Source organism: Drosophila mauritiana, chromosome 3L, assembly GCF_004382145.1.
Source record: "Drosophila mauritiana strain mau12 chromosome 3L, ASM438214v1, whole genome shotgun sequence".
NCBI classification, from domain to species: Eukaryota; Metazoa; Arthropoda; class Insecta; order Diptera; family Drosophilidae; genus Drosophila; species Drosophila mauritiana.
Window position 1 is genome coordinate 21,200,369 of NC_046669.1, and position 11,157 is coordinate 21,211,525.

The window sequence follows — 11,157 nt, forward strand, 5'->3', positions numbered from 1 at the left end:
TAAATAAGCATTTAGCGCCCATATAAAATTGTTTCCCTGTTAAAAAATCTCAAGCTACATTAAACTTATTTACATCTCAAAAGTATAATATAGCTTTAGTGGCAGAAATTTGTTTTTAACCTGAATTCCGCAATGCCCCCAGATAGAATAAACCAATATCTATATGTTTCCCATGCGGTCAACTCCAATCGTAATCCATCCGACAAAGATTCACTTAAAAATATTTAAATATACGAAAGACTTGGGCGACGAACTTGTTTTCTCCATTTTGCGAGCCAAGCCACAAATAACCTCTGATGTTTTCTTGGTTTCTCCCAATGTTTATTTACACTGATCGCCGGGCATTAAGTGCCCACCTCCTTGCCACATTAGTCGTCCAATACGAGTTCAAATGGATGCACATGCACAACGAAGCAAACCAGAGCCAACACTCTCGCGGCCAATACACTCAAATGATAACAGTACCGTGTGTAGTGTCAAACGGGGGTAAAAACACATCAGCCAACAGCCAACCGCATCGACACAATATTCAATGGAAACGAACGAAACGTTTGGAGATCGTGCCGGTGCCAACAGCCAACCACAGTGCAGCTCTCAGAAGATGCGACGCTTTAACATTTCCGGAGAGCGGAGAGTCGCGAGCCGAGCTGGAAACGTACAGCAAACATGTTCGAAGCGAGGTCGGTAGCAGAGTGCACTTGGAGAAAAATGTTAGCACTTTTGCTTGTCTCAAAAGCCTGATGCGTTTTGACTTGTTTCAGTTAGCATTGTATACCATAAACAAACAACTGCATTTTTTCACGGTACTTACTTCTCAATAATATCTATAAAGTTAAAAATATATTACATTTCTCCCGGAAAGAACAAATCCTGTTCGGTTAACAGTTCAGTCAACAGATCTTACCGCCATAACATTGCTGTTAAGCCTGCAGAGCGGAGCATGCGCAGCATTCGTCACAGCAGCTGTTTGCCAAACAGGAATTCCTGCAGCGACGGCCGCCGATTAACAGTTAAGTTTCGCCGTGCCCTGCCACTGTTGCAAACGCACACACACAATCTAGCGACGCGTGCGCTTTGTTGTCTTGTTGTCTTGTTGCCGCTGCTGTTGCTGTTAGTGCTGCTGTTCGTGCTGCCGCTGCTGCAGATGCTGCTGCTTCTGCTGCTGCTGGGGTAAGATGATCTTTGAGGCCAGGGCCGCGCTGGCAGTTCGAGTCTGTTTGGCGCTCAGAACGACGGCGACGATTTAGTCTCGGATGGACGCTACGCTGCCAAGCACCGTCAGTCAGGCTTTCGCTGCTCTCTCGCTCTCGCAATCGCATTATATCCGACCGATCGCGAAGTTTTTCGGCACTATGTGCGCCACGTGATTGCTGAAATCTCCTTCGAAAGCCGTCGCTATATCATCAGCGATAATTCGGATTTAAGGTGTCATGTGAAGAGTGTGTTTGATATAATCAGTTGATTTCCATTCAAACGTATCCCAGTGTGTGAAGTTAAGAATAAAAAACTTGAAAGATTAACATCTAAAGAGGAAAACAAATAAAAATAGTGAGTTGGTAAAAACATCGAATTTATGCTGTTTTGGAAATATATAATCTGGAAAAGGTAAGATTTTGTTGTATACGACAAACAAAACATATTAAGTGAATAAATAAAACATTTATTCATTGAATTAATGAGACAACAACAAATGCTGGACACATAATTAAAACGCTAAAACAATAGATAAATTCAAACAATATATATTTTAAAGGCTTAATTGAATAAAAACCATTTTGCATAATTTCCATAAATTTGTAGGATGGTTGAGTTGAATAATTAGCAAATAAAATATTAATACCGATAACAATTACCTTATAAAAACCAAACCAATTCAAGACGGAAATTATACAATGTATTATATTTGTATCAATAATTGAAATAGTTAGTACAAACTATTTAAATCAAAACAAAAAACCAACAATAAAAATACAGATCTGCGGCGAAGAAAGTGCCCAACTTTCCCCAGCTATCAAGGACCAAGCTTAACTCCCATGAGTTCGTACTCACCACTAAGGACGACCAAGGGGAACCAGAAAAAGTGTAAAGGCGAAGAAGCTCATTGACATGCTCATTAATAATGTTATTGCCTTTTGTGCGATAAGTGTCAAGAAATTACTACAATAGGGGCTGCGAATGGACAAAGATGGGAGATATTCAAACATTTAATTGTCCAACTGCTGTCGGCAATCAAGCAGAAAAGGGCCAGGGGCAGCCTGAAGCGACTGGATCGTGGATCCTCGATCGCGGAGGATGAAGGATGGAGGATCGCAGATCGAGGATTGCGGAAGCAGACAATTCAAACTAGAGCGTGTGACTGCTGAGTGGATTTGCATACTGCGAATGTCCGTCTCCAGTGGCTGGCAGGGCTAATAATAAAGCATATTACCGGCAATTGTCCGCGAGATAGAAGCGATTCGGGTGGAGGAAGGGTTTGGGCTTGGGTTTGGGTTAGGGCTTGGACTTGGATTTGGATTGCAGATTGTGTCAATGCTCCGGGGTTCGGTTCAGTGGGCTGTGTTCTTGATTCTTGTTCTATTTTGTAGCGGCTTCAAAATATTTGAGACAATCGTGGTTTGCTTGTTTGAACACCTTTTCTCCCTCTGTTGCCTTTATCAGATTTGGCATTGTCCATCATTTTGTTTGCTTTAAAGGACACATTTTTTGGGACCTTGTTTATTATTCCTATTGAGAGAAGTCCAACGTTCTGCCCATTTTTTTCCAGCTCTGTCAACAGCGACTTGATGAGCTTGTTGAGAATGTGGCAGCGACCAACTGATCTGGTTCTTATTGTCTAAGCCGCTCTGAACTTGTCCCCATCGAGTTCATCTACAGATCTCCATAGATTAGATCCGAACAATCATCCACTTGGCTTGCGATCAATATGCAGTTGTAGTTTCTGTAGCAGTTTAGGTTTCTAATTAATTGTCTGTTTCTGCCCAATGTGTAGCATTAATCTTGGCTTAATCGATAAGCCCGACAGCCAAGATCGTTCCTATATCTGGTCTGATCTGTTCGGTTCGATGTACACTCAGAAATGAACAATGGGGATTCTGTTTTTAAATTTGAAAGGAACCTGCAGAGTCAAATATTTCGAATTGGCACAACTCTTGTCTACTCATTGTTTTCCCACAAACCGAACTGGCCATCGGACCTAAGCATTACATTCACCTTAAATTTGGGCTCGGCTTGAGGACTTTTAATTAGCTCGAGGCATGGGAATTATGTCCTCCTCCATGACATCTGCTACTTCTATGCGCTGACTTAAAGGGGTCCTAAAGATGCCCCAAGAACAAGACTCTCAAATATGCGCCCGGTTACGTGAATCAGTGGCCTTGGTCGTCGTCGTCGTGATATAGCCAAAAGGATTGAGATGCCGCCTGCGGATAGGGATCTGCAAGTTTATAGCTCAAGCGTGCCGCTCAATGGATTTCAATCGGGTTTCTCAATAAGGATCGAAATGATTTTTGACTTTTTGGTTGTTTATCTACGGAGTTCAGGTACGGCGAGATGTATTGCAATTTACAGCACCTCTATGCATATTAAGTGCATAAATATTTAGTTTTATGAGTGCTTATTTATGAAAGGAGTGCAGCAGTAATATAGGTTGTTCCCAATGTCGGAGGGTCAATTTTACCCATTTTATGTAATTATAGTCATTTCTCGGCTACCACGATGTTTATGAATCCATTTCCCCAATACTCCCCCATTCACAGATTTTCTTTCTGGCTAAGTGCCATCTGGCTTACCACTCCAGCTCCACCATGAACTGCGGTTCTGAGTCTTCGCGACCCAGAGATGGAAGATCTTCTCGATGATTTTCCTGCTTTCTGAAAAAGTGCACCGCTGTGCCGAAAATTGTCACGGTTTCGCGGTCGATGGCTCGCTCGCTGTGAAGGTGCAAATTTAATGTTTGCCAATTTAGCAGCGCTCTGCTGTCACCTTTGGTGTCCATTAGCGAGCGTTTATATGCAAAGTGCCGAGCATTGGCAGGCCAGCTCCGGATCTGGCAGCCGGCGGGCTTTGGACGGGGCCAACCATTATCACAGAAGCAGCATCACGTTGTGGCAACACCACCTGCTGGGCGCATTTCGCGGATCAGCTCCCTGCCACTCGCATCCCTGGTCCGGAAAATGTCCAGACTGGGAAAGCTCAGAGGAGCACTCAAGCTGGCTGGCTGTCTTGCATGGGAGGAAGTCAGGGCGTTCTGGGGCAGTTCTGGTTCTTAAAAGGGCCAACGAGAATTACGAAGATGGTGATGGTTACAAAGATGCACGTAAATACTTGATTCTTATTAATGATAACAATACTTAATAATAATAATAATAAAAACATTAATAATAATAATAACAATAATAATAATAATAATAATAATAATAATAATAATTATAATAATAATAATAATAATAATAATAATAATAATAATAATAATAATAATAATAATAATAATAATAATAATAATAATAATAATAATAATAATAATAATAATAATAATAATAATAATAATAATAATAATAATAATAATAATAATAATAATAATAATAATTATAATAATAATAATAATAATAATAATAATAATAATAACAATAATAATGATAATCATAACTGTATAAATGAATTTAATAATATAACATTTCCTTTCTGGCGACTAACAAGTAAAAATTACATTTAATTTTCTTACCATTTGTTTTTAAATGGCTTGATCATGTACCCTATCATTTATATAACTTTATTATACTTGTATTGCACTTCTCGATTTATTAGATACTATTATTATAGTATCTAAGATATCTATAGTATCTAAGAGATATTTCTCTTAAACAATTTATGTGTTTGTGTTTCGTCATACTTTAATTTTACATTTTTGTGCCTTGTTTAGACTTTGTAACACTACAAATTTCTTTAGATTTTTGCCACTTTTAGTGTGTTGAAATTTTAGCGTAATCCATAATCGTCCATCAAAATGATAGGTATATATAAGGACCAAAACATAATATACTCGTAATGTTAATTTATTACTGCTTTCAATTTGCTTAAGGCAAATACGTTTTTTTAAATGGAACAAAAACGAGCTTATCAAGTTCCGGTCCTTCGCAAAAGTATATTATATGTATATACATATAAATACAAAAAAAAAACTATACAAGTTATGGACGAAGAAGTCTGGCCATTTGTGGCCCGTATTTCCCCAAAGTGGCAGCTAAGGCCTCCATGGAATACATTATTAGCGCACAAATGTGTCTAAGAATTTATATTGTATATCCATGACAAAATTGATCCCTCCCTCGGATTCTTCATGCTCATTAAGTAGTTGACGCAAGATTTGCGCAGATATTTTATTTGCGCTTCGCCGTATCTTTTCTCGCTTGACCTTAGGCTTTATGGGCTGGCAAAACAAGTCACTGTAGTACATTGCATTAGATGTGTGAAAGAGTCCTCCCGGGCAAAGGGAGAGGGGTTCTCGGGCGAACGAGGAGGGAAGACGAGGTGCAGGGTCTTCTGACATTGCCGCTACCGAAACTTTGATGGTGCAAGCCCAAACCGGTCGCTGCATACCTCAATTTCTATCCACGACCTGTAGCGAAATAAAAAGGCAAAATTGCGAAAAAAGAATAAAATAAAGAGAAACGCAGTGGGTCATCGGTTATGCATGCTGCTGCTTTGCCGCTGGACTTCTCCTTCCTCCTCTGGTCTGGTGCTTCTTTGCGTGGTTTCGTGGCTCTTCCTATGGACATGGGCATGGCCTCGTCTCGATCTCAGCTGAGCTAGCCCGATGATGGCCAATGGTTGCTCCTAGCCTCCTTGCTAGAACACAACCCAAAGAAAGTGCCTGTGGAAATAGGCGCCATCAATAACAAGGATAATCGCAAAGAGGTCGCCAGAGCTGGACTTTTGCAACATTGCAACACATTGGATGGGATAGTAGCCAAATATTTCTCAAATTATTAATGTGAAATTCACTTAAATTTTGGTATTCACTTAAATTGCGAATTGAGAGTGACAAGTTACAATGACAAACAATTTCAGGGATTTCTTATCGAAACACAAAATGTTTTTATTGTATACTAACACCATCCATAACTTTTTTCCACATTTTAAGGACACCATTTATATTTATCATTATATTTGTCATTATATTTGTTATTATTCATATTTGTTACTCATAGATTAAAGGGATTATTCAGGATCACTGACCGAATTGATCGGCCATGTTCGTCTGTCCGTCCGTTTTAACGCCTCGATTCCCAGATAGATAAAAGATAGAAAGTTGAGATTAATCATGCAGATTCCAGAGGCATAGACGCAGCCGATGTTGTTGTTGTTATGCTGATGTTGTTACGCCTACTCTAACGCCCACAAGCCGCCCACACTTTTCAAAGAGGTGTTGTTTTTTTTAACATTATTATTTGTCTTTCCAATTTCTATCGATAATATTTTGGCAACACCCACTCTTATCCACACATACACCCTAAAACTAAAACGCAGAAATGTTAAAATTTTTTTAATTTTATTTCTTCAATTTGTATCGACTTGCCAAACAAAGTTGAACTTTCTCGTTTGCATCCTACAAGCTGAGTAACGGGTATCTGATAGTCGAGAGACTCGACTATAGCGTTCTCTCTTGTTTAATATTGTATCATGTATTTTATACGTTAACTGTTTGGTCATAACTGCAATATTTTTGGTTATAATTATAATTAATCGATGTGAAAGATAAAGCTTTTAAATTTGATGGTATCGAATATGAAGCAACGATGATAATGATATTTTAAATCAGAAACTATCATTTGCTACCGAATATTACCACTACATCTCGTGGTTCCCATAGCAAAATTCTAAAAATAAATAAAAAATATAATTTCGTTGTTTTTGATCTTAAAGTGTTTTAATTCGGCATATACACCATTTTTGGACAATAAACTACAACAACATCGGTTTTAATTTGATCAAAATCATAGCAATCATAGAATATAGCTACAAAACAGTCGGAAAATGAATTGAATAAGAAATTTATTTCCTTAGTTATTATTACTACAAGGGTATAAATACTTCTGGTTTTTTTATTACTCGTATTTAATAACTTTAAAGCTTTGACAGCTCTTCAAATGCAATTTTCTGTAATCCTCTTAATGATGACGAACCAAAACATACATAACAATAAACCCTTTCATAATCTGAGACTCAAAAGGATACAAAAGGACGAACATATATGTAAATACATACCAATATCAGATAAACTTTTAAAAATGAGACCCAGAATATGCAAATCCAGTCTAAATTGAAAGTAATTTAAAATGTTATCCAATATATTATATGTTTAGATTTATATGCACTCTTTATTTGAATTTTTTCAATATTTGAATCAAATGGATTATTAATTTCTCCTCTTTTTGTTGCAGATGAACCAGCTGTGCAAAGTGTGCGGCGAGCCGGCGGCTGGTTTTCATTTTGGGGCATTTACATGTGAAGGCTGCAAGGTGAGTTCGTTACTATGTGGGAACGGCAACCCAAATCGATATTTTATAGAATTCATTTGTGACAATTGTGAGAAACTGTAGAGATGCGATTTCGCACATTTCGTAGACAAGATGTGCAAAAAATGATCTCGATTTTGGGCTTTACTTTTACACAAAGCAAAATCGAAAACATTATTACTGTAATTAAAATTCAATTCGGTAAATTAATCGATTCTTAATTGACTATAAGTAGATACGTGTGCGCAGAGGCCACAATACACGGCTCACCTTCAAGTAGCATGGGAAAAAGTGCAAAATTCAGAGCAGTCCGCAGGGGAAGGGTGATGGATCCATATATAGAGCTAGGTAAGCCCCAAGGCGAACACAATTGTGAACTGCAGTCAATCAAATAAGAATTACATGCATATTAGATGAGTCAGCGCAATCGCAACAAAAGTCGCAGACACCCATCAAACACCACTCAAAGTTGAACTTCAAAATCAACTGGGGGCAAGTTTTCCAGCTCCAACGTGAGTTGGCACGGCTCCAAAACAAAGGCAGCCAGCTGTTTTACGTTAAATGGAGCACGAAGAGCAGTTTCTTTTTCTTATCTTCACAATACACGCTGTCTCCCAAGTAGTTGGCCAAATTATTGACGCATATCTTGTAACTTCAGCAAGTTCAATGGGTGGAGCACTACATCGACAGGTGCAAATAGGAGCCAACAATGGGGAGAAATGAATAAACAATTGTGAGAGGTGCTAAGTGAATTATCTGATATAGACTTTCTTCAGTTTTCGGCAAGCATTCTCACACGGATTTATAACCGACTAATGAGATATTTCTTGGCATTATTTAACTTGATTTAAGTAAGGGCATTATTGGGTGAATAATAAGATTAAGTTAAATCTTACGATCGCCAAATAAAAATAAAAAATTAATCAAGAGAGATCTCAGACGGTCTCGAGACTTTCGACTATCAGATACCCGTTACTGATACCCGTTGTGATTTCATATCGTTAGAAATTGACAAGTAAAATAAGTACGAAAAACCTTTTTAAAATATTGGTCATTTGTGTGCGTAAGAGTGCTTAAAATTTTTTTGGCATATGAATAAAAGTTGGTAAAACAAATAATAAAATGGAAAAAAATGAAAGCATTTTTCAAAAATATGGGTGTGACCGTTCTAATCGATTTTTGAGCGTTTAAATGGGCGTAGGAATCTTCTGAATCTACCTTAAGCAGCGACTACGCCTCGAAATGGATCTTATAACTTGAGGTTAATACAGACCGGCGGACGGACAGGGTCAGATCGAATCGCCTAGAGATCCTAATGATATGTAAATTTAATTAAATTTAATTAATAAACTTAATTAATAATAATAATAATAATAAATTTAATTAATAGCGTAACGATTCAACATTTCTTCCTGTTATCATAACAAAAAAGGAGTTACTCAAGTTATATAAAAATTTTTTTCCTCCACAGTCCTTTTTCGGTCGTACTTATAACAACATTGCGGCGATAGCAGGATGTAAGCACAACGGAGATTGCGTGATTAACAAGAAGAACAGAACGGCCTGCAAGGCGTGTCGCCTGCGCAAGTGCCTCCTGGTCGGAATGTCCAAGAGTGGCTCCCGCTACGGTCGCCGGTCCAACTGGTTCAAGATCCACTGCCTGTTGCAGGAGCAGCAGACGACGTCGGGCCTCGGTGGAGGGAGCTCCGTGGGAAGCGGATCAGGCGGCGGAGTGAGCAGTGCGAGTCTGGAGCAGCTGGCACGATTGCAGCAGGCCAGTAACCAGGCGCGGCAAACCTATCAGGACAAGACCAATCCCTGCATCAAGTCAGCCACGGCGACATCACCAAGAATCGAGGGTGCGGCAGTGGGCACGGGAATGGGTGGCGGCGCCTCGCCGTCATTCCTGCAAGCGGCGAAACTCCACCACCAGCGACAGTTAAAGCTCGAGTCCCGCCTCAGCAACACTCCCAGCGATTCAGGAGCATCTTCGGCGGGAGATCCCAATGAAGATGGTGCAACCAGCGTCCTCAGTGGCCAGATCGCAACACCATCATCCACCAACGCCACCAGCCTGCCCAAGCTGGATCTGCGGCATCCGAACTTTCCGGCCACCTCGGAGCCGGATGCTGATATGCAGCGGCAGCGCCACCAGGAGCTACTTGAGATCTTTCGCAGTCACTCGGAGCCGCTGTACAGCTCCTTTGCCCCATTCAGCCACCTGCCACCTGTGCTGCTCGCCGCCGGAGTTCCGCAGCTGCCCATTTTCAAGGATCAGTTTAAGGCTGAGCTGCTGTTTCCGACGACCAGCAGTCCGGAGCTCGAAGAGCCCATCGATCTGTCCTTTAGATCCCGAGCAGACCCTGCGAGTCCGATGGCCCACAACTCCAATAGTCCCAGTTTAAGTGAGCCAGCTGCGGCGACCCACTGTTTGGGGGAATCGCCAAACTTCGTCCGAAAGTCCACGCCCCTTGATCTCACCCTGGTGAGGTCACAAACGTTGACAGGCTGAGATCATCTCGTGATTGCCGGAGAATTCGCTCGAGTGCCAAAACAATTTTGAAAACCATAGGCTTAGGTATGTAAAAAGTATTTTATCGAGATGAGTTAGATGGGTTTCAGGATGATTTGCGGTGACATTACTCTTGCTTACTAGTAAATGTATAATTACTTTTTGGAAGTCCACGTTCTGTTACAATAATAAATAACAAATCAATAAATTATTTAAAAATTGTTGTAATTTCCCACCTACTTGAAACATGAACTACAACAAACATATGCAAACCCATCGATTCAAAAACAATAAATATTTTAAAATGCCGAAAGACATTAAACATTTTGGTGCCAGTAAAAATGATGTACAAATATCCATATTATTATTCATAACTATAGCTCAATGACCTTAAGCAACCTTAAAATAATTAAGTTTATTAACTTGATATATGTATAATACAATACTTAGCCCAATTTACTTTGCTTTTATTTTCATTGTTTTCTTATCTTATATATAGGAATTCTTTAAGACTCAGATAGGGAATATTAATTTAGAGTGTTGTTCTCGTATTAACCTTATGTTTGTTTTATTATTTTTAAATTATTTATTTTCTTAGAAAGTTAAGAATATTAAAGTGTAAATGAGGAAACAAATAAAAATGTGTAGAAAAGAACCAAAATTGTATTGTTTCTTATTAGCTTCAGTAGTCGGTCTTCTGTGTTGTTTTGACCCACAAACTTCCAATGAAAAATCTGTACATTACTTCCCTGACGTAAAAAGATTCATTCCATTGACACATGAGCAATCTTTTCCTGCCCATCTACAGAAGAAATTTGTTCAGCATACAAGTACTTTTCAACATATATATACGTTCAATTCAACTGTCACTCCGTCTGTGTTTATGTGTATATCCATCAAGATGGAGCAGAAAGTCCTGGCCAGTCAATGCGTTATTCATTACGTAACAGTGCGGGCTGACATATTCCCAAATGTCAGGCTACCTAGATGTTGACTATATAAATGTAATTATGACAAGCCAAGACAGATGACACAAGTTTATATCAGCGCAACGGGAGGGCTCCGGCTGGAACGGGAAAAAACAAATGACTTAGGAAACGAACGCGCGTGTATTTCATAACGAAGAAATAG

At 39.3% G+C, this 11,157-nt stretch overlaps 1 protein-coding gene across 1 annotated transcript; it reads left to right on the forward strand.

Moving 5' to 3' along the window:
* Nucleotides 1-1,223: 1,223 nt before the first annotated feature.
* LOC117141550 (protein embryonic gonad) lies at nt 1,224-10,445 on the forward strand. The gene is made up of 3 exons (XM_033305055.1): nt 1,224-1,605; nt 7,440-7,517; nt 8,986-10,445. Exons 2-3 carry the CDS (start codon nt 7,440-7,442, stop codon nt 10,024-10,026), a joined length of 1,119 nt encoding a protein of 372 aa, XP_033160946.1. The 5' UTR covers nt 1,224-1,605; the 3' UTR covers nt 10,027-10,445.
* Nucleotides 10,446-11,157: the final 712 nt, after the last annotated feature.

Bases quoted from the DNA above. Each gene is read 5' to 3' on its own strand.
- LOC117141550 (XM_033305055.1), top strand. From the start codon at position 7,440: ATGAACCAGCTGTGCAAAGTGTGCGGCGAGCCGGCGGCTGGTTTTCAT. The intron at 7,518-8,985 runs GTGAGTTCGTTA...TTTCCTCCACAG, and splicing joins TTACATGTGAAGGCTGCAAG to TCCTTTTTCGGTCGTACTTA.